This window comes from Quercus lobata, chromosome 7 (genome assembly GCF_001633185.2).
Source record: "Quercus lobata isolate SW786 chromosome 7, ValleyOak3.0 Primary Assembly, whole genome shotgun sequence".
NCBI classification, from domain to species: Eukaryota; Viridiplantae; Streptophyta; class Magnoliopsida; order Fagales; family Fagaceae; genus Quercus; species Quercus lobata.
In genome coordinates this window covers 25,066,822-25,091,062 of record NC_044910.1, presented here as the reverse complement: position 1 = coordinate 25,091,062, position 24,241 = coordinate 25,066,822, and the positions used below count along the sequence as shown (strand labels likewise).

The following is a 24,241-nucleotide window of genomic DNA, read 5'->3' as shown; positions in this document are numbered from 1 at the left end:
TTGTGTGTTGGCATAGACGGTAGGTTGAGAGAGTTCCTTTGCCATTTTTAACAACAGGTTATAGAGTTTTAGTGTAAAGTAAGGTCTATGCTTCTTGACTAGGGGCTACGCTTGGTAGCGTTAATCGCATGGATAAACTCTAGGGGCTTGGCTAAGGAGCTAACTCCCCTAAAGCCAAGGTCCCACGCAAAAGGAAAACTAGGTTTTGGACAGAACCAAGGCATTGTATAGTCCTCGGACTCAAGCCTATGGGGAAACCAACTACTTGGATGAGGAAAACTAGGTTTTGGACAGAACCAAGGCATTGCAAGGCATTGCATGGTCCTCGGACTCAAGCCTATGGGGAAACCAACTACTTGGATGAGGAAACTAGGTTTGACAGAACAAAAACAAGGCATTGCATGCCTCGGTAACCTATGGGGAAACCAACTAATTGGATGAGGAAACTAGGTTTTTGGACAGAACCAAGGCATGTATAGTCTCGACTCAGCCTATGGGGAAACCAACTACTTGGTGAGGACTAGGTTTTGGACAGACCAGGATTGCATGTCCTCCGGACTCAAGCCTATGGGGAAACCAACTACTTGATGAGGAAAACGTAGGTTTGGACAGAACCAGGCATTGCATGCGTCCTCGACTCAAGCCTTGGGGAAACAACTACTTGGATGAGGAAAACTAGGTTTTGGACAGACCAAAGGCATTGCAGTGTCCTGCGGTCAAGCCTATGGGAAAAACCAACTACTTGGATGAGGAAAACTTAGGTTTTGGACAGAAAAAGGCATTGGCATGGTCCCCTCGACTCAAGCCTATGGGGGAAACCAACTACTTGGATGAGGAAACTAGGTTTTGGAACAGAAGCAAGGGCATTGCAGGTCCTCGGACTCAGGACCTATGGGGACCACTACTTTGATTGAGGATAATAGGTTTGGACAGAACCAAGGCCTTGCATGGTCCTCGGACTTAAGCCTATGGGGAAACCAAGTACAAAAAAAGATCGTAAGTTTTGGACAGAACCAAGGCCTTGCATGGTCCTCGGACTCAAGCCTATGGGGAAACCAAGTACATAAAAAGATCGTAAGTTTTGGACAGAACCAAGGCCTTGCATGGTCCTCGGACTCCAGCCTATGGGGAAACCAAGTACATAAAAAGATCGTAAGTTTTGGACAGAACCAAGGCCTTGCATGGTCCTCGGACTCAAGCCTATGGGGAAACTAAGTACATAAAAAGATCGTAAGTTTTGGACAGAACCAAGGCCTTGCATGGTCCTCGCGGACCAGCGCTAGGGGAAACCACTACTTGGGATGAAGGAAAACTAGGTTTTGGACGGATGCTCCGCGCTTTGACCAAGGATGCATGGTCCTCGGATCAAGCTATGGGGACAACTACTTGGATAAGAAAACTAGGTTTTGGACAGAACCAAGGCATTGCAAGTCCTCGGCTCAGCCTATGGGGAAACCACACTTGAAGGAAACTAGGTTTTTGGGACCGAATCAAGTTTGCATGGTCTCGGACTCAAGCCGTATGGGGAAACAAACTACTGGATGAGGAAAACTAGGTTTTGGAAGAACCAAGGATTGCATAGTCCTCGCTCAGAGCCTATGGGGAAACACTACTGGATGAGGAAAACTAGGTTTTGGACGGAACCAAGGCATTGCATAGTCCTCGGACTCAAGCCTATGGGGAAACCAACTACTTGGATGAGGAAAACTAGGTTTTGGACAGAACCAAGGCCTTGCATGGTCCTCGGACTCAAGCCTATGGGGAAACCAACTACTTGGATGAGGAAATTGGGCACTAAGCAAGACTTAGCTACTATGCGTGACGTCGAAAATGGTGCCTATATCTTCGTAAAACGAAGGTTAGAAATGAGTCTAAAGCCTCTGCGGGTGCAAGTAAATTAGGGTTTGGGGAACATGATGATAAATGTATTGCATGCATAGATATCCGTACATGTTAAAATGAATCAGTGCAGAATTCATAAACAAATATTGCGTATCAACGAGGGAAGCTAACGATGTAACCAGAAGAAAAAAGGAAAAACAAGATTTCATATATACATGTTCAAATGCTTGCAAATCATCAATAAATTGGGAAGTTTTTGAAATAAAAAGAAACAAGTTAATCGTTAAAATAGAAACGAATACAAAAGCCCAGCCAAGATCTCTATTTTTCTGCTTTTTTGTCGGTCACGTCCTGAGAGGAAGGAACAGGATCAGCTTCGATGCCCTGAAGGATGGTCCCTTCTGGGGAAGGCTGAGCAGGGCCAGCACTGGTACTCTGAGGAACCACAGCAAGGGGAATGGCCTGTGGCGGCTGTGCAAGTGTGGCTGGCTCTTCTGTACTAGACACCTGAATGCCAACCACGGGCTCAGTAACCTCTTTAAGTGCCTCAGTATCCGTATGCTGGGATATCACTATCATATCATGAAGTTCTCCTTCTTTGCGCGCCTTGCCAGAGGAACCACTGGCCTGTAAGTCTTCCGACGGGGTGATTTCTTCCTCAGGTTGATCACACGTAGCCGCGGAGCTGGTAGAAGTGGCCTCGCGGATGGCCGCCGGGTAGAATATGCTCTCCGCCTTCCACAAATCAGATGAAGCATCCACCCCAGCTTGCTTCAATACTTCTTCCCAAACCTGGGAGCAATAAAACCTACACACTCCAGGAATCTGTGCCTTAAGGGTGGCCTGGGTCTCGGCTACTCCCATGTTGTAATCGTCATCCTCGGCCGTATTCTTGGCAGCCTCTGCATCATTCCTGGCAAACTCGGCCTCCTGCTTTGCCCTTTGGGCTTCATCACAGGCATATTCTGCCACTCCCTTTTCATACACAGCCGCGACCAGCTGCTTATTTAAATCCTCGATCAGGTCTTTGGCTGTTCGCAACTGGTCCTCGGCTTCAAGTGCACGCTTCGTTTGGTCTTTGGCCTGTTTTTGGGCGCTAGCAAGGCCCGCCGAGACGTTATCCCTCTCGCGGGTAGTTATTGTTAAGTCATCCTTGACTTTGGCAAGTTCCTTTTCAAAAGCTTCGAGAGTCTTCGAGGTCGTTATACGCTTCTTGCGTTCGTTCTCGGCCGCCTTACTCTTGTTATTCATCTCTTCCTCCATCCTATAGGTTGCCTGGAGAGCCTGTCAAGAGAGACGAGCGTATGGTTAGTGGCAAACCCGTGGCAAGAGTTAATAAAGTTTTAGGTTGCAAGAAATCTTACCATGCCCAGGTATCTCTTAGCGTTGAGAAAAACCTCCTGCATCCTCATTCTCCTCAGTTCATCCATGTCATTAGGGAGTAACATGGTTCTCCCTAATGCATCCGCCACGTAGCCACCCTCGCCGTCTCCAAGGTCCCTCAGAGAGGCCGTCTCTAGTAGTGGACCCCCGTGAAGCATCGGGGCAGGAAGCCAGGCATTCGGTAGGGACTGGGACTCAATTCCCTTTCCTTTGCCTTGAGAAGGTTGGACTTCAGTTTCTTTGCCCTTTCCTTGGTGTCCAATCTTCAACTGTTTTGTGCGAGGAGCCTCAACCTTCTCCTTAAAAGGTGGGGATTTTCCCTCGTCCATGACGTCCTTGCCTTTGGGGCTCCTCTTTCTTTTAGAATCAGCGCCTTCAGGTCGAGGAGGACGAGCTGGTTGGGAGGAAGTGGGAGGTTCGGGGCAGGTGGTTTGTGGCTGAGACTTGGTGGAGGATGACCTGGTTTGGATAGTAGGGGGCCGAGGTGGTGGAGTTGGAGCGTGGGGTTGTGGTGTTTCCTGTGTATCCTTCCCTGGTTGGCCCTCGAAGAGTTGGAGAAGGGGGGTCAAAGGTATTCTCTTGAGTCCCATCTCGGCTTGAGAAAAGGTACCTATTGACGACAATTCCGCCTCGGACAAGGCTGGGTCACCTATGTCACCAGGAGGATCCTCGGATTGGTAGGCTAGGTCAAAAACTTCAAAACCTTCCTCGGGCCGATCTGGCTCGCCTTCGTCCTCTGCTATCTGATGAGACGAGGAGGGGCCCACCTGTGGGATGTTCTCAGGGACAGCTGGCTCCTGGGAGATTAAAAATCTCGTTTCAACTACGGTAATTTTTGGAAGCCAAGGACGGCGGGCGCTGATCACGTGTCTTGCGTCCGCAAATGACTTCTGAACAGGGGGGTACCCTAGTATTTTGTGAGCTGCTCGGACTTGGCCGTCTCTTTCATTCACAAAAACTGCCACTTGTAAAACGGTCTCCAAGTCCGCCCGATTGACTAAGTGAAAATGCCGTGTGTAAGCGTGTTCATCTACAGAAAAAAAAACAACAAACACATATGCATGGTTAGTTACCGAACAGAATTAGATCAGAATGGCGTAAAGGGTTATCTCCCTTCCATTCCCATTTCCCCACCTGGTTCTCCTTCTACTATGGGGCATGGATCGCCATCGTGCCATTCCCCAGAGACGATAAGGAAATCCTTGTTCAATCCCTTGTTGGAATCAGGGAGGCACTGGATCAACCGAACCCTTTCGTCCCTCAACCTCATGTAGTAGGTTTTTCCTTTCAATTTTTGGAGGTTATAGCACCAGTTTACGTCATGATGGGTCAGTCTTAAACCCATCTTCTCATTTAAAGCGTCCACGCAACCCAAAATCCTAAAAACGTTGCCGGCGCACTGGGTGGGGGCTAAACGGAAATGCCTGAGGTAACCCCTCGTCACTGACCCCATAGAGATTCTTATACCGCCCTCTACAAAGGCAAGGACGGGAATTACAACTGCGCCCGTTTCCCTCTTAAAGTGCCATTCCCCCATCTTACAGTGTTTCAGGCTTACATTGGGGGGAATTCTATAATCAACGATGAACTTATTCATCGCCTCTTCAGTGTCGACTAACTTCCTCAGTCTCAATTTAGTCATCTTGGCGATTTACTAAACAAACCCAATCCGCGACGGGAAAGGAAGGGGAGCCAAAGAGAAATAAACTCAGAAAAGAAAAAGTACGAGTTAATGAAGGTAGGGAACTTACATAAAAGAAGAATTGCGCTTCGGATAGACTTTATGTGCTTGAGGTAGACTTGAATTTGGGCGGAAGTTCAGATGAACCCAAAATACATGCACTAAAACTCTTAAGTAAAGAACTGGAGAGACGGATCCATCCCCAAGAAAAATCTTTTATACTTTCTAGGGTAACTGCACTCTTTTTCCCGCCCAAAGAGGCCAGGAAATCACCACCGTTCGATCCTCATCACGCCGTTGAACGTGGGAAGCACAAAGCCGCCCGTATTTAATGAGGCCACGTTTCGCCTTCCAGGGGTTCCAGGAACGTGCCTTGGGCAGGTGGAAAGCCTCGGAAACCGATAGGTGATAAGGATTGATAGGTGTTGGCAGATCTCTGATGTCATCAAAACCCTCCTATCCGTCCGAAGAGACGGATAGCAGGATTTTGAGGGGCTATTGTGGGTCCGAAAAGTTTACAATCCGGCCCAAACTCTATTTGGGCCAAGGGTCCATGCCGAGGAGGTCTATTGCCGAGGATGAATGATCAATGGCCGGGGTGTCAAGGGGAACAGCTGAGAAGCTACTCTGTCCTCGGCGCTCCAGAACTTCAATGGGAGGATCAACGTCTCAGTGAAGGCTATCCCCAAACAGCCCCCTAAAGGAGATGAGAATGGAATGGGGTCCACAGGGAAGCAAGGTGTAAAATTGGATCAAGGAAAGTGCGTCCCCTCTTCAATAAATGCACCTGCCAATACCCAGAGCTGATTAATGAGAAAAGACGTTTGGACGGTGTAAACTTCGATCCATGCAACTAATAGAAAGTAAGAGGGGACGAGTGATGGGATGGATACAGAAATAAGCAACTACCTGACCGACAAATGGAGGGCTAGGATCAACCAAGACGGACTATATAATAAAAAGGTAGGTGCACAAATCAAGAGGCTGTGAAAAATGGCCAAAAACCAAAGCCTCCCAGCCCACCTCCAGGAGAAGGACTCCAGGGGTGAAGAAAACTTGACCTTGTATGAACCCCATGAAAAACCCACCATCTGGTGACCAAGGCCTAGCCTTTCAAACCCACGCTCTACAAATAATATTGTTTGGGCCTTTTCACGTGCGAACCCAATACTGTTTAGGTTCGTTACCAAATTGTGTCCTTACATTAGGTTATGTTTTATTAAACATCATGAGTGGACAAAAATTGGTCAAATATATACAACTTATACAAAGTCTAACTCCCAAAAAAAAAAAAAATTTAAAGCCACTTACACAAAAGTCTCCAAGGACCAATCCAAAAACACTTATGACTCTGATCATATGTGACCGTAAAAGGGACGTCCACTTGATTCGGATACATTTTTTTGACCTAATACATCTACTTGAATTATTTTATTTTATTTTTAGAAAACACATATTTTGTCATGGGGGGTTTGTACATAAACAGATACTCTAGCAATAATTTGTTATTCACTCTTATTTTAGATACGTAAAAAGTGGAGGGGAAAGTGGGTTCCAAGAAATGAGACCACAGAAAATTATTATTGTTGTTGATTTATCACTTGAATTTCAATTTATTATTTGCTATTAAGCCGAATTATGAAAGAATTTAGATTTTTTATATAATTGAGAATTTAAGATGCAATTTCTTTCTTTCTTCTTTTTTTCCTTTTAATCACAATACCTTTTTTTTTTTTAATACAACAACAACTTTTGTTTAAATATTACAAAATAATAATATTTATAAATAGCTAAAAATGCAATACAAATTTTATTACAAAAGTTTTATAAATTAATGTGATAAGAATGTGATTCATGCCACTTAAAAATACCACTAAAAAAAATTAATTAATTGAATTTTGAGATTTTTGGTAACAAGTTAGGTATAAAAAATTTTTATATCCTCAACATCATGAATAATTTTGCAGGTGAAATACGTTTTATCCCCATAAACTATACACTGTTTACACTTACTTCCTGAACAACAAGAATGCACAATCACTCCCATAAACTAATGCATGTGCAACACTTTGCACCCTACTATCTTTTTCTTTTCTTTTTTTTTTCCTTTTTTTATAGGAAACTCATCAACTTTATTCATTAATTAAAATAAAAGATACATCATAAGAGAACGCATGTGTTAAAGAACATGGTTCCTTTTCAATCCACATAACAGAATTGTCTATATCAGACAAGTGTTTTGCTAACAGGTGTATCAAGAGTTTCCTTGATGACCCACATGTGAAATTGCAGCATACCGTAATAAGTGTAGGAAACTATAAGAATACCATAATAGATTAGATTATTTTGCACCCTACTGTCTATTTGGCGATTAAGTTGACAAAAAAAGCCGTGTAATTCACGTAAGTTGTATGTGACTTTTTCCATTCAATTTAACTACCAAATAGACAGTAGGGATGTAAAGTGTTACATGAATATTAGCTTAGGGGGTTAATCATGCCTTCTTATAGTTAAGTGGTAAGTGTAAAAAGATTATAGCTTAGGGGATAAAGTGCAATCTAATTTTTCACAAACATATGAATTTTTTTAAGGCAAAAATGCAAAGTGCACCCTCTATATATAACCATAAATCATTCAAATTTTCTAACTTTGCTTGCATTCAATTGATTCATTTAAAATTTAAGTTTATTCAATTAAGACCTCTACATCAACTTCTCATTAATTTTTTTTTTTTTAATCTGGAATACATTTTTCAATAATTAATTGAATTTTTTTTAATTTTAATAAATTTGAAGGAAAAAAAATTTTGAACACTTACCATAACATTTAACAAAATTTGATAGGAAGATTTTAATTGAGTAATCTTGAAACTTTAAAGAATTCAATTGAACGAAAGTAAAGTTAAATCACTCAAATAAATTTTCGTCAAACTTTTTCTAAAATGAAAATTTTTTGTCAAATTTAGATGATGTAATTTATATTTATTTATTTATTTTCCCCTAAATACGAAATAACTACCATCACATGCAAGCGTCCACTTTGCCTTTACTTTTTCTTTTTGTTATTATAAATTTTTGCTTTTTTTGCTTTTTTGGTAACGTAGAATGTTCCTCACCGCGTAGCTTGCACTGTGACACCGTCTGCGCCAACCAGAAGCGAACGAAGCCAAAAGTTCCAAGTTCCAACCTACCAAATATCATCACCACTGAAAAAAAAAAAAAAAAAAAAGACTATTTTGAATTTTCAGCAATATATAACACAATAATAATAAAATATAAAACCGAGGAGAGGACCATAGTCTTAGTCTAAGCCAGCCTGTTGTTTCCTTTTCTATTTTTACTATATTTTCTTTGTTTTCTGCGTCTCTTCTATTCTTCGATTTCGATTCCTCTTCTAAAGAGAGAGAGAGAGAGAAATGGAAAGCATAGCTGTGTGGCAGGGGGCAACTCTAGGTGGAATTGTGGCATGGATTTTAATATCTTCATACCTCAACGTCACCCGCAAGCTTCGATCTTTCCTGCAACCTTGGGTGGCTCACCATGTCATCGCTGGGACTCCTCTCATCTTCCAGATCCAGGTTTCATTCAACTTTTGCAACTATAAACGAAAACCCAGATCATCATTCTTGTTCAATTGTCTCTATATATATGTTTTTTTGCTTTTCATTGGAGTTAATTTTTTTTTTTTTGGGTTTTTTTTTTTTTTCAGAAATACCAGCATTGGTTTTTTGATGCTTTGTTCTCTGGGTTGTCCTGTGTTGTTTCTGTGCCCTTTTACACTGCCTTTCTCCCTTTGCTATTCTGGGTATGTTCTGTCTCTCTATAATGTGGATAATGGGCTTTAGAGCTATTGTATTTATCAGCATTTTAATGATTCAAACTGATTGGCTTTCGGGTAATATTGTAGAGTGGTCATGGCAGATTGGCTAGGCAAATGACCCTTTTGATGGCCTTTTGTGATTATTTAGGAAACACTATAAAGGTATCTACTTTTTCTCTTGGTGTTTTATTCCAAGCTTCTCATATTTTTCTACTGGTTTGGTGCTTTGTTAGTAATTAAGGTATGTATCTATGTTGTTTGTGTTTGACAGGATACGGTATCAGCTCCCAGACCCAGTTCACCACCTGTTAGGAGAATAACTGCTACAAAAGATGAGGAAGACAATGCATTGGAATATGGATTGCCCTCTTCTCACACTCTTAACACAGTTTGCTTATCTGGGTACATCTTTGCTCCTCATTTCCCATTTCTTATCCGAAATATTCATGGTGTAGCCATTTAGGAAAATTTAGCGGGTGTTTGAATAGGTCCTCTTTTTAGAGGAGATTTGGAGCATAGCCTTGACAATATACTTCGAGGTGAAATGGTTACAAAATTTATTGAAGCTAATTATGGTGGCCTCACTTGCTAATGAGGCATGAAATGTTACTAAAGATATTTCCAGAGGCTTAAAATCATGCTTCATGATTTAAGTCCAATGGTGTTCACACATCAGTTTAAAACTTTCGCTTTTCTAGGCTAATCATCGTATTAGCAGTGAATTAACATCAATCAATTAATAAAGTAAATAGGATATTTTCTTGTTTTTATTATATTGTTACCTGTTAACCATTATAGGTCTTCAACATCAGTTATAATAATCCCCAAAGCATGCATGCATTTATTTACAAAAGTTGGATTCTTGATTTGTAATTGGACAAGTGGAGAGCTTTTCTTTTTGCCTTTGTATTTTAGAACCTTGTCTTTGTATACTAACTGTAGAGTCCTCCTTGAACTGGGGGTTTTCAGGTACCTTTTGCACTATGTCTTGTCTTATATTCAATATGAAGATGTCTCCATGAAATTTGTTGGGCTTGCCCTTGTTTGCTTGTTTGTGGGCCTCATTGGTTTTGGTAAGTTTACTCTTCTTTTAGAAGTTGTTGGAAGCCTTTGTAGTGTATCGTTGCTTATCCTTAAACTGTAATTTGATTTAAATGCTAGGAAGAATTTACCTTGGAATGCACAGTTTGATCGATATCATAGGTGGTCTTGGCATTGGATTGGTGATCCTTGCATTTTGGCTTACAGTTCATGAACATGTCGACAATTTTATTGTTTCAGGACAGAATGGTAAGCATACTTTTTTTGGTATTTTTTTTTTATAAGGATAGTATATTTTTATTGATGCTTGATAGTTTACAAATTTTGGATAGTTGAAAATCTAAAGGACCTAGGATTTGAAAAACTTCATTAAGCTAAGAACTAGCTAAACAGCCTTAGGATAGGTTTCAAGGTGATGTAAATTCCTACAATGACCCAGCAGTTTTGAAAGTTTCAAGCATGGAAAAGGGAGGTATGCCACCACGTGCTCTGTCATATGTCAGAAAAAGGAGCTATGAAACTAACAATACTAAGACCAGGACCAGAATTTAGCCTGATAGGGGACAATGCTTCGAATGTGGCATCTTAGATAGTGTGGCACCAAGTCTATAGAAGTTCCCATATAGGATTTTTTCTTCCTCGTCAAATAGTAATGAGACATGGATTGAGAAACAGGGGACACATGGAGACCTCATAGTTACAAAACTAGAATTAGATTTGTGGTGCTCAAAATTCGTGTTATCAAAATTGCTATCCCACAATTGGTTCTGATAAATCAGAATGTCAAAACATACGTCTGGGAAGTTCTGTTGGAAAACTAGATATTTTGTTTCATAGAAGCTAACTTCATGAAGATTTCAGAATTAAAACAATATATTGACTTTGAAATTTAAAACTCAGGCAACTTGGGTTTGTATTTTCTCTTAGTGCACGCTTTGTTTCAAATGCAGTTACATCCTTTTGGGCTGCCCTAAGCATCCTGTTGTTCTTTGCTTATCCAACTCCTGAGCTTCCAACACCAAGCTTTGAGTACCACACAGCCTTTAATGGTGTTGCATTTGGAATTGTAAGCAATCTTTACCCATTTAAGAATAAGATTAAATTAATGCTGTGTTTGATTTTCAACTTCTTTTTGTAATAGGAAGTAAATATGCTCTTTTTCAATATATTACCTTTTTTTGGATAGGACAAGACTAAACCCTTAGTTATTATTTAGTGAAGTCTGATGAAGACAAACAACTAAGATCATGTCGTCACTGGGTAACTAGTATATATCCTTATAAAAAGTGGATAATAAATCAATGAGGGTAAAATGCTCCGACACCCCTTGAACTTTGGGGTAGTTGCACACTAACACCCCTTGAACTTTTATTTTAGCTAATGTAGTACATAAACTTTAGAACTGTAACAAATAGGTTCTCTTAACTATTTCCTTTTTCTTTTGGTTAATGACGCTTTAAAATTAAAAACTAAGGAACAACAAGTCTATTACAAACAAGCCTGGCTTTATCGATAGCCAGCAGATCAACCACCACAGGCGGTGAGTCATACAAAAAGAGGTAGTCTGATATAGGATCAGCTCCCATCCTAGCTAATTTGTCAGCTCAGCTATTAGCTTCCCCATACACATGCGCCATAGATTTAGTGAATGTCTTCATCAGGTCCCTACAATCAGTTAATAGAGGTTCTTTTGCCAAAATTAATACATAAATTTTGGTACTATAACAAATAGACCAACTAAAGTTTTTATGTTGTTGCAGTAGGACCCGTTCATTTTCACTTTTTTTTTTTTTTTTAATGAATGTGGTGCAAAAGAGATTTTTTTAATAAATAATAAATAAATAAACTTGCTACTGTATCAAAGTTTATGTACTAAATTAGCTCAAACAAAAGTTTAGAGGGTGTAAATGCAACTACCCCAAAGTTCAAGGGGGTATTAGGGCATTTTTCCCAATAACTAACTGTTTTGTATTTGACATAAATGTAATCTTATTAAGCGTGAATTTCTGATTCTTTTATAGAAATGTCATATACTGTATATAAAAGGAAAAGACAAGGAAATTGCTATCAAATTAATGTAAAATGTGAGTATTCTTCCCAAAATTTTGTGCTTTAACAATCATGAACTAAAATATGAATTTAATTGTGTTCAGGTATCAGGGATCCAGCAAACATACCATCAGTTTCACCATGAAGCCGTTGCACGCATATTCACCCCACAGCTCACAATATCAAACTTTGTGGGAAGAATGCTGGTTGGAATACCAACAATACTTCTTGTGAAGTTCTGTAGCAAGGCTCTAGCGAAATGGATTCTACCTGGTGTATCAAACACGCTGGGCATCCCAATTAAATCAACCAACTACATTCCAACTCTGAATGGAAATGGGAAAAAATCAGATGAGAGTAAACAATCTGGTTATATCCAAAGGCTGTTTTTTTCTCAACAGGGTTCATTTGATGTTGATACGGGTATAAGGTTTATTCAATATGCAGGCCTTGCATGGTCGGTGGTAGACCTTGTTCCTTCTCTTTTCTCTCACCTGAGCTTGTAATTCTTAGTTCTTGTAAAATAGTACTACGCTATTAGCTAGTTTCAACGGGCGTATGCTATATGTTATCATATATTTTGATTAGTGAGAACCATTCATTTTTTGCTCTATTTATGTATATCATAAATTTTACTACGTTCTACGTTCTTAGCTAGTTTCAACGGGCATATGCTAATGTTATTTATGTATATAATATATTTTGATTAGTGAAAATCTAATTATAAAAGCTTTGTAAACATTTGAATTTCCTTACAATTTGTTACAGAAACAGGTATCTATTTATAAAATTCCCTGCGAGTTTCATTGGCTAAGACTGCTTATCGGAAATTTAAGATGTTCGATGTCTTATAAAACATCAAATTTTTCTTGCAACCCCAAATACTTTAGTGCCTTTCTAGTCAACTTTAGTAATGTCATTCTGAAAGGACTGCGCTCATAAAGTGAGGCTGGTCAATTGGATTTTCACGAACACACGGATTTCAAGAGCCTTGTAGCACATAGTGGAATGATGAGCTAGATCTTGTATTCTACAGAAGAAACATGCATTGGTGCAAATGGCTATATTGGACTGGCACTCCCACCAGTGGGAGAGAATTTTTTTAAGCTTCCTGTGCTCTATATACTAGATGAGCAGGGTTATCAAAAAAAAAAAAGATGAGCAGGGAAACATCATGCTTGTTTGGCACTACCCTTAAAGCAAACATTTCCAATACTCCATGAGAAGATAGTTATGCATCACTTACCCAAAAATTAAATTAGTACAGAAGTACATCCATGAGAAACGTTGCAGAGGATGAGCTCACTAGCTCAAGAAGGCCGTGTGTGTGCGTTGTGTTAAAGATAACAAATTCCTTGGTCAGAGATTCAAGAAAATTTATGTGGAATGAACAATGGTCAAGAACTCAAGATTATATCATGGCTTTGACCTTAAACAGGAACGATGCATGCAAACCCATTTTTGCTAAAGCCAATTGGATTAGTCTGCATGACACCACACCACTATGCAATCATTCTTGCCAAATAAGAAAAGAACAAAAAAAAAAAATCCACATTTCTGCTAGAAATAATAACCCCCCCCCCCCCCTTTTTTTCCTCCTCCCAAGTTACAAATTCAGAACAAGTTATCAAAATGGAAACTAGTAGACTTTGAATTGAGAAAAGCAAAATTGTCTTGTCACCACTACAGCCAATCATTCTTGGAAACCAAAAAAAAAAAAAAAGTATACTGACGCTTCCAGTAGAAATAATACATTTCGCACTCCATGCTGTCAGCAAGGCAATCTCTCTGACAGGAAATCCAGCAAGGTTTAAAGTGCAAGACAAAATCAGTGAGCATTTTACCTGCCTATAATACATCTTACTGGGCTCCCACAACCACCACCAGAAAAGCATGGCAAGGAAGAAGTCATAAATTTTATATCTCCCACACAAGGGTGCAGAGCAGAGTAATGAGAATATCTAGTTTGGTAAGGAACCGGTTATCATTATTACACAAAGACAGCTGTTTTATAGGAAATAATCAGGTGTTCTGCGGGTAACATCTGGTTCTCCTCTCCTAGGAGCTGGCTCAAACTGCAACAACAGACAACTCAAGTAAATGCAAGTACTAGATGCATCCAACAACAAACTATATGCTTCAATTATTATTGGTAGCATACATCATGTGGAAGAGAGAGAGAGAGAGAGACCTGAATGAACGTGTGGCTTCTGCAGTCATCAACTTCCAATATAGAAGCCATGTTCCCACAGCGATAACAATAATTGGGTGCACTAAATATAGTAACCACCTTTTGTTCCTATTCCAACAAAGAATATTATATCAATATACTTTACCCCATAATACTAAACAAGAAAGCCAAAAATCTGTGAGAATGATAATTACATGGGCCCAGTTAAATCCATCCATAACCAGTTGATGAGCTCTAGCAATCAACTTTAGGTTGTTTGTATGGTTGAATTGTTCAGATATATCCTGTGAGAAGAACGTGAATATTAAATCAAAGAAAATAGAGGAGACCACAGGACCATTAAAACTTGAAAGAGTGGCATTTTTAATAGATAAATAGAGAAAACATATATATATATATATATATAGAGAGAGAGAGAGAGAGAGTTACCTGTCCAAACGTATACCCAGCACCACGAGGTGAAATACCCCAACCACACCGGTCATCTGGGTCAGACCATAACAAATCACACATGGGTCCTTCATGAGGAACCTCTTGAACACGATCAAAATTCCTTACGTTGTCAAGGGTTTCAATTGAAGGTGACAGCCCACCATGCAGACAAAAAATTTCTGACTCAACCTAAAAACAAGACAATAGGACATGTACATTTATGATACCAATCAACAATCAAAATCCTTTTACCATCATTTTCCCTTCAATTATTAAGCAAGCCATATTGGAAAATTATGCACCATTCACTTTATTGTAGAAGTGAGTATAAGAATGATTGTATTATTACCCCAGAAAATGGATAGCTAAGAGCCAGCAGTCAGCTAAGAGCCTAGAGAAAACTCCCCCCAACCCTTTCCCCTTCCCACCCCTCTCTCTCTCTCTCATAATATGTATTAGGGATTCAGTTAATAGGCAAATGCCTCCCCACTTTTTAGTCCTTTTAGTATGCAAATGTACTTGCATTAAATAATAGCAAGAACTAATTGGAAAGAATTTACTAACCAAGGCAGTCAATGGGAAATAGTCGAAAAGGTCTGTAAAGATCTTCCACACATTAGCATTGCCATACCTGTAAATTATCATCAGGAAGGAGGAAATGAAACAAAAGAGAATTATCACCAATTTGCAAGAGGAGAAAGAACCAAATACATTTTTCTACACAGGTGCATATTAGCATGTCAACCACACATTTTAGTCAAGTTGACTCTTTTTGTTTTTTAATAATGTATTTTATTGCAAAAAGCTACCTCGTGTATGAAAAAACACAAGGTGGTCTAAAGAATAGGTCAAGAAATACATGCAAACGAAAGTGAAGCACTAAACTCTGACAGCACTAATATCACTCAACCCCAAGACATTCCACCAGTCTCCAATTGCCGATTACCGGCTAAACTTGTCCCTTTTTTATTATATATATGTGTGTGCGCGTGCGCGTGCACATATGCGTGTTTCAAAGATAAGAAAATGAGGAATAAGTAGTAGAAAAAATGTGCTTTCCATAGCATTTTCAGAAATGCAACCAAACTATTGAAATTGTTTTTTGGAGATTTTTAGAAACGCAACCAAACACTTGAAAATATTTTCTTTTCCAAAACAATCGGAAAATAAAAGTACACGCTTTCCACCATTTTCAATGAAAAAATCATACTTGCTGAAAACAATGCCAATACATCCAAATTGGAAGCTCGCATGTCCATCAATCTGAAAATCCTTTGAAATTCCCACTGAGTGGTGCCATGGGATTTGCACAGATTAGTATTCTATCCAGCAAGGGTACGTACCATGAGTATTGTCGAATCATCCAGTTCAGAAACTCTGTATTAGGATTATCCAAGATACAGTACTAAAGAGCAAAAGAGAAAGATTTTCCATACACCACAAGTTTCATATTAGAAAAAAGTTTTCAACTCTGTATAAGCATCAATGATGAGGAATTTAAATTTAAATTTAAATGTCATTTAATACTCCATAAGTATAAAAATAAATTACTCTTAATGAAAGTTACCATATATTATTTCAATTAGGACGAGACCAAGGTAATGTACAGAAAACTCACTTTCGCAAACATTCATCATAAAATCCATAAACCTGAGTAATCTGCCAAAAAGAAAAACAAAAGAGAAAAAGAAATAATTAGCTCAAGATTCGCTGTAGCATTCACCAGAACACAGTTCACAGGGTAAAAATTATTCTATTATAACATGCTGAATAACACTAAATTATCAGAATAATAGAATCTATTGGACAAAAAAGACCACCCAATATTTAAATAAGATATTCTATATGATAACAAATTATGAAAGATTAGTTACTTTGATTCAGATCATTTCTCCAAAGTATATGTATGATCTTTGTAACAGAAACAAACAACATTATTCTCACAGCCATCAGCATGCAAGCCTCATCACAGTTGTTGAAAACAGAAGGAAACATGTCATAAAAAATGAAAAAAAGAAGATAGCAGAACTGCACAAGTATACCTGACGACTTTCATGGTTTCCTCTAAGAATAGTAATCCGCTGAGAATAACGCACTTTCAGGGCCACCAAGAGCTGGATAGATTAACAAATTAGTATCACCACAAAAATACCATGGGTCACCCCAAGAAAGCATACACTTAAAAGATAAATGAGCTCTAGCTCAAAGGAGTAACACTACATCCCAAGAACGGTGAACTAAAAGCAGATACTCTCTAATCCAAAATTCCAAATTCAAGACAAATCTAGTAGGATAAATGCCTCTCAGTATTGCTTGAAAAGGTGAATCCCTAACATTTTGAATGTGCCAACCCACACTATGAGAAGGGAAACAGCTTCAAAATGCCAAAGGATGATCTCACTTTTTTTTTTGATAAGTAATCAGAGAATTAATGAGTAAATAAGGAAGAGTACAAGTTGTTCATGATGATGAACAACAAGAAAAAGATAAAACAAACAGCAAAAAAAGAGGGTAATCAGGAAACTAATCTAAAAGAAAACATAAACTCAGAGAGAGAAGAATAATCAGTAAAACCCCAACAACGAGACCACTCAAAAATACTACGCTGGCATAAAACCTTTAACTCATCCAACGTTTTCTCATTGTCCTCAAAGGAGTGACGATTTCGTTCCAACCAAACAATCCACATTAAGCACCCTAAATGTTCAAATTATGCTTCCCAAGCCATTGATGCCAACAAGATAATAATCATGCCACCGATCTTGGCATAACCCAATGTATACCAAAAGCCTGAAGCATAAAAGTCCATAAGGTATGTGTAACAAAACAATGAAGAAGAAGGTGGTCCATCGACTCCCCATCCCAACAACACATACAATGCCGATTTGCCAAAGGGTGGCCCCAAAACATGAGATTATCCAAAGTGAGAATCCGATCATGAGCAGCTGTCCACAAAAAGAAAGCCACTCGCTTAGGAACCTTTAGTTTCCAAACACCCTTCCAAGGAAACAAAGAATTCGGAGTACCCCGAATCACATGGTAGTAAGACCGGGCGTCAAACTTACTATCACCTTTGACCCACCAACAAAGAGTATCGCTCCTATCACCCCGAGGAATATGAGTTTGGGTAAACTGAAGTAGAGAAAAAGATGCAACTAGCTCCCAGTCTTCAAAAGCTCTATAAAACCTTAAATCCCACACTCTAACAATACCCCCTTCGGGAATCCACAAAACCTCAGAGATACAAGCATCCTTGGCAGCTGAACACACATTGAGCTCAGGATAGAGATCTTTTAGGGTACTATCACCAATCCACCTATCATGCCAGAAGCGGATACGAGTACCTTCACCCACTACAAAAGACAGATGCTTAGAGAAGCTCTCCTACCCTTCATGAATGCTTCTCCAAAGGCCACATCCATGAGTCCTCCTGCAAACTTTAGTACTCCACCCTCCTTGACCCTTGCCATATTTTGTGGAGATAGCTCTCTGCCAAAGATGGGTAACTTTATGACCATACCTCCACAGCCATTTCCCTAATAAAACTTGATTACACAACACCACACTTCTTATCCCCAAACCAACCAATTCAATGGGTAAACACACCTTTTCCCAAGCCACAAAAAGATATTTGAAACTCCCTTCAAAAGACCCCCAAAGAAAATTCCTCTGAATACTTTCCAATCTAGCAGCCACAGCTTTAGGAATAGTAAAAAGAGATAAAAAGTACATTGGAAGACTTGAGAGAGTACTCTTCAGTAATGTGAGCCTACCACCCTTAGATAAATAGAGACACTTCCAACCCGATAGTTTCTTCTCCACCTTCTCCAAAATAGGATTCCCAATCGAAGCTGTCTTAAAAGAAGTTCCCAACGGCATCCCCAAATATTTCATAGGCAAACTGCCCACTCTACAATGTAGAGCCAAAATAGGATTCCAAATCGAAGCTGTCTTAAAAGAAGTTCTTAACGGCATCCCCAAATATTTCATAGGCAAACTGCCCATTCTACAATGTAGAATATTAGCTAGTGCATCTAGATTATTCACCTCCCCAATAAGGACAATCTCACTTTTCCCAACATTGACCTTCAAACCCATAAAAACCTGAAAACAAGACAACGCCAACATAAGGACAACATTTGTTCCCAGAAACATCACAAAATAAGATAGTGTCATCAGCAAACAACAAATGGGAAATATGCACACCGACAGAATTCACTGCTCACACATGAAAACCCCGAATTAGATTACTATCCTTTGTCTTCCTCAAAAGTCTGCTTAAAACCACCATTATCAAGAGAAACAAAAGCGGGGATAATCGGTCACCTTGTCTCAGCCCACGAGAGCTTCCGAAAAAACCTTCAAGGAATCCATTTACCAGGATTGAAAAACAGACAGAAGTAACACAAGCCTTAATCCACCCCCTCCATTTCAACCCAAAATCCATCCGGCCCAACAGATAAAACAAGGCCTCCCAATTCACAAGGTTGTATGCTTTTTCAATATCTAGATTGCAAACCACAACCAGTAATCAGCTCTTCAACCTACTATCTAGGCATTCATTTGCAATGAGCACTGAATCCAGAATCTACCTTCCGCCTACAAACAAATTTTGAGTCTTAGAGATGAGATTATCCAAAACCACCCTCAACCTGTTAGCCAACACCTTGGACAGCAGCTTGTACACACTACCCACCAAACTGATAGGGCAAAAGTCTTTAATGTTAACGAAATTACACTTCTTAGGAATTAAAGTGAGAAATGAAGCATTCATAGACCATTCAAACATAGAGTGCTGATGAATATAATCAAAAAAATCCATGACATCTTTTTCCACAACATTCCAACATTTGTGAAAAAAAGCCATGGTGAAACCATCAGGACCAAGGGCTTTATCACCCTCTATCTCCCTCAAAACCTAGATGACTTCCTCCTTCGTGAACTCCTCTAAGGACAACCTCTCATCCTCTTCAATACATGCAAAATCTAACCCATCCACAGTAGGGTGCCCCACCTTAGTTTCCTCATACAACCCTTGATAGAAGAGAACTAACTGAAAGCGCACATCAGACTCATCCTCATAAAGAACACCATCCACCTCGATCCTCTTAATTTGATTAGCCTTTTTATGTGAGTTTGCTAATCTATGAAAGAAACGAGTATTATTATCTCCCTCCTTCACATACAAGGCCCGAGACTTGTCTCCTCAAGAGAAGCCAACCTATGTCTCCTTTGAGTTGAATACAACGAATCTGTTCCTCATTCGATAGACCCACCAACTCCTCTCTAGCATCTAAACCCATCAGTTCAGTCAACAAATTCTCCTTTCTAAAAGCCAAATCACCAAACTCCTCCCTGTTCCACTTTTTTAAATCTGCTTTCAGAGCCTTCAATTTTTGTGCCAAAATAAAACTTGAAGAGCCCGCAAAACTGTGCCCATTCCATCATTGTTGAACTCTATCAACAAAACCCTCAACTTTCAACCACATATTTTCAAATTTAAAGGCACTTTGACCACGTCAAACAACACCAGCTTCCAACAAAAGCGGGCAGTGGTCTGAAATAACACGAGGAAGCACCCGTTGGGATACATTCTCAAAATGTTCCTCCCAATCTAGAGAAACCAAAGCCCTGTCAATTCTTAACATAGAGGGAAGACCAAAATCTCTAATCCAAGTGAAGGAAGCCCCCTCTAAAGGTAGATCAACTAAAGAATTACTCTCTATAAAATTCGAGAATGCAAACATAGCAGGGCTAAAAGACTCACAGCCAACCCTTTCACTTGGGTACCTGATAATATTGAAATCACCTACTTTCTTTCTGTCAGGACCTACTCTCCTTGGCGCACTAGAATATAGTACTCCATGCATAGAATCATCATATCCCACTTCCCAATCATTAAAATGTCTAATAAACTTGACATTCCAATTCTTCTCACTCCTTTCAATTCTACATTCCAAGTACGAAGATATTGAAGCGTCTTTGTCAACTGCAAAGAAGTATAAACCTGGGTACTGCTACTTCAAAGATTGATCCTCACACCACCTATCATGCTAAAACTTCACTCGATCACCAAACCCCACATTGAAGTGCACCTTGCTGAAAAAAATCTATCCCACCCAGCTCTAATGCTATTCCTTAAGCTACAATTATGAGTTCTTAGCACTTGCTTCATAGTCCAACTTCCCCCATCCCCCCATACCTTATTGCTATGATCCGTTTCCACAACTGAGTCCTTATGGCACATTTAAGCTGTACTGTTTCTACACTTCAAAATATATTGGAAGAAATTCCTAGTATTTTATTATCACCAACCACAATAACAAGAAACACCTATCAGGAAAGGGGGGAAAAAAAAAAAAGGAGTCCTTATGGCACAGTTAAGCTGTACTGTTTTAACACTTAAAAAATATATTGGAAGAAGCACCTTAGTAATTATAGTAAGCCCTAATATTTTTATTAATACCAACCACAATAATAAGAAACAACTATCAAAAAAACGTAAATAACAAGAAAAATTAACAAAAATGTAGAAGTACCAATCTTGTTACAACTTACAACACAAACAGCTATATCATGGCCAACTTGTGCTCTGCACTTGACATTGCATACAAAAATATGGTAACCAGAACCCAACTCTAAAACATTAAATGATGGTACCAATACTTGAAGCCATTTCAAATCTGATTTTTTTTTCGTGATAGGAAAATTAAAATGCCATTTCTTTATTCTACTTACATACCGTCACAGTTTCAACAGAATAATACCCACGATCCACATAATCTCCCATAAAGAGGTAGTTTGTATCTGGACACTGTCAATGAAACAAATAACCGTATAATTTAGTTCTAATCTTAATAAGAAGGAAGATTCAGAGGAAATTTGGAAAAAACATATTATTCAAAAATAAATAATAATAACAAGTTAACAACAAACATAATGATTCAATGTTAATTTAGAATGCTATGAAAGAGCCATGCAAACTAGTCTTGCTGAGCTTGTTTTAAATTGGGAAATGTAACATCACTCAAATAAAAACATAGAATACATTTAGAAATGAAGGAACAAAGGAAAAGATTTTCATTTTGAAGAATTTTACAATTATGAAATGATATAATATAAACCAAATTCAGTTAAAACTGCACTGACTTGGCTTTAGTCATGAGTGCACTTTCTAATTAAATAAAGTTAATAGACCATTAACACACAAAAAGAAAATGATTGAAATAGAACCCGTTTCTACAAAGTTGAGTGAGATATTTATTATTTACTAAAAAAAGGTCATACGTAGTGCACAGATCTCCCACTTTTGTGGGGTTTGGGAGAGATAATAGGTGGGCAGGCTTCCCCTCCTCCCTTTTTTTTTTTTTTTTGGGAGAGGCTGAGTCCCGAACTCAAATCCGCGACCTATTGATTTTGGTGGAAGGCACTTGCCATTGTACCAAGGCCCTAACTTCTATTTATTATTCTACTAATACCAACTTTATATTTCCAAGGAAAACAAAAGGTTTATATAGATAAGCAGAATAATCGCAATGAACTGAACTAAAGTCCATGGTGCAGTGATATAGATGAGTAGTTCCCTAACTACTGGCAATGTACTCTACAATACCTCTGGAGCACTTCATCCTTCAAAAGCATTTCTGACAGGTCTCAATTAGTTAAATTAGACATTCCCCAGCTGAAACAGAAGAGTTGAATCAAAAAAATTATATGTCATGGCCAGAACTAATACCTTCCCTCCAATTCGAAAAAGTTCAGCAAGATCATGAAACTGCCCATGAATATCGCCACAAATTGTAACGGGGCTTTTCACAGGCTGTGATACAAGAAAAATATAAAAATATAATCAATGTTTAACTCCTATAAGATAAGTAATATGACAGATTACAAGAAGAATCAAATCACAATACATACTAGCAAATAAACAAATCGCACATAGAACTCAAAAAACAAATTTCTATTGTTCATTATATAAATTCCTTCAAAAGAAAGCTTGATTCCCAAAATCATCAACAACCCATTGCAGGATAGTTACTAATTCAAAAGAATAGTAAGTCTTTCATCTTCTCTTTTTAAAAAAAAAAATAAATAAAAAATTCCTTCATTTGTCTTTCTCAAGGTTAGCTAGAAAGACAACATTCCCAACCTATTCAAGCACCCATAATTTTAAGAATCTGAGTTTCCAATTTATCACCACAACAAGGAGAAGAATATCCTAATTATATGAAATACCAATGAGCCTTTCATTCTCTATATCAAAAAATATTTCTTTTTTCCTTCATTTGTCTTTGTCAAGGTTAGCTAGAAAGACGGACAATATTCCCAACTGATTCAAGCGCCCATAATCTAAGAATCTGAGTTTCCACTATATAATCATATCAATGAGGAAAACACCCTAATTATATGAAATACCAATGGAACAGAAGCTAAGACTAACATATTCAACAACAAAAATGGATTCAAATGACAGAAACAGAAGTTGAAAATTTTGGAAAAACAAGGATAGCCGTTGCTACCTGGACATTGCTTTCTTCCATTAGTATCTCCTTAGCCTTCTCACACAAAGCTCTAACCTGAAGCAAAGCCAATACAGATTTACAATAAGCTGTAATTCGTTATCGTTCGCCTCGTGTTTTCTCGGCAACCAAACAGATCCTAAATTTATTTTCCATTTCAGAAAAATAAGAATTTGATAGAATGGTACCTGTTGCTCTGAGAGTGGCTTGCACTCCATGAGCTGAGCGATCTGCTCGTCGAGATCGTTGCTCGATTCCGATGGCAACGAATTGACGCCCATCTTGCTCTGGATTCGAAATCGGACCAGGTGAAGATTATAGGGGAAAACCCTAACCCTAGAATTGAGATTTTCTTTCTCCTGTCCTTGCTCGCTCTCTCTCTCTCTCTCTCTCTCTCTCTCGCTCTCTGCTCCTGCAGATGCAGTAGAGTCGAAATGGGAAAGCGCGTGGAGGAAGAAATGTGTGGGCGCGTAGCACTCGCCTTATACGGTAGAACAGGCTTCTTCTTTTTTTTTTTCTTTTTCTTTTTTTAAATCTCAAATTATAATTTCAAGTTTGGGATATTTTATCTTCTAACTTTATTTTTTTTTTTGGTGGGAGGGCAGAACAAAACTGCACCGTTTTCTTATCTTCTAACTTTAACGATTTGATTGAGAGTGCTTTAATAGCAAGTATTGGAGTGATATTATCTCACATGTGTTTGTTAATCCAACTAAAATCATGTGTTTGTTTAAAATTATCTCTTAAATAAAATAATTCATTAAATATGGATTTCACTATTTTATTTAACTATTTTATGTAATTAAATAATTTAAAACATTTTATCAGTTTTGTAGCTCAATTGAGAGTTCAAATCTTCTAGCTCATTCTCTTTACACCACTTTATACTCCATCAATAAAAATATACCACATGTTCATCTATTTAATTACCTCCTACCATTGTGCCTTTCCTAATTTCAATTACCTAAAATAAATAAAATCCCAACTCATCCCCACCACCAAACTACCAGCGCCAGCACCATCAACCAAACAAGCCACCATCACCTGGTCTGCACCACCACCTCACTGATTTTCAAAATTAAAGCTAACCATTGCCTCACTGTTCTTTAAATCCAAACCAATCTCACCATCTCTCTCAAACCCACCAACCACCATCGCACTATATGAACTACCAATACAACCCACATAGCATTTTCTTCAGCCAAAGACAATACTTGAACAAAGGCCTTCACGTTATTGTGTAACTAAAGGAAAACTGAGCTCAACGGAAAAATTAATTAAAAA

The 24,241-nt window shown here is 38.6% G+C and overlaps 2 protein-coding genes across 3 annotated transcripts in view; one reads left to right on the top strand and one right to left on the bottom strand.

The window, feature by feature from the left end:
- Positions 1 to 23,462, bottom strand: part of LOC115952254 (serine/threonine-protein phosphatase PP2A-4 catalytic subunit) — a 25,623-nt gene extending 2,161 nt beyond the window's left edge. Inside the window, exons 1-11 of one of the 2 annotated variants that reach the window (XM_031069343.1) lie at positions 23,146 to 23,461; positions 22,958 to 23,014; positions 22,174 to 22,257; positions 21,181 to 21,252; positions 16,481 to 16,552; positions 16,057 to 16,097; positions 15,003 to 15,069; positions 14,436 to 14,627; positions 14,201 to 14,290; positions 14,007 to 14,114; positions 13,411 to 13,890 (exon numbers count right to left, since the gene is read on the bottom strand). In XM_031069343.1, the coding sequence (XP_030925203.1) occupies positions 13,825 to 13,890; positions 14,007 to 14,114; positions 14,201 to 14,290; positions 14,436 to 14,627; positions 15,003 to 15,069; positions 16,057 to 16,097; positions 16,481 to 16,552; positions 21,181 to 21,252; positions 22,174 to 22,257; positions 22,958 to 23,014; positions 23,146 to 23,238 (942 nt within the window). In that variant the 5' untranslated portion in view covers positions 23,239 to 23,461 and the 3' untranslated portion in view covers positions 13,411 to 13,824. Of the gene's footprint in view, positions 1 to 13,410; positions 13,891 to 14,006; positions 14,115 to 14,200; positions 14,291 to 14,435; positions 14,628 to 15,002; positions 15,070 to 16,056; positions 16,098 to 16,480; positions 16,553 to 21,180; positions 21,253 to 22,173; positions 22,258 to 22,957; positions 23,015 to 23,145 lie in introns of those variants that run through there. The other variant, XM_031069344.1, reaches the window with a different exon arrangement.
- LOC115952253 (lipid phosphate phosphatase delta-like) lies at positions 8,112 to 12,468 on the top strand. The gene is made up of 8 exons (XM_031069342.1): positions 8,112 to 8,483; positions 8,615 to 8,710; positions 8,813 to 8,887; positions 8,997 to 9,127; positions 9,695 to 9,798; positions 9,887 to 10,015; positions 10,717 to 10,832; positions 11,920 to 12,468. The coding sequence occupies exons 1-8, from the start codon at positions 8,322 to 8,324 to the stop codon at positions 12,319 to 12,321; spliced, it is 1,215 nt and encodes a 404-aa protein (XP_030925202.1). The 5' UTR covers positions 8,112 to 8,321; the 3' UTR covers positions 12,322 to 12,468.
- Positions 23,463 to 24,241: the final 779 nt, after the last annotated feature.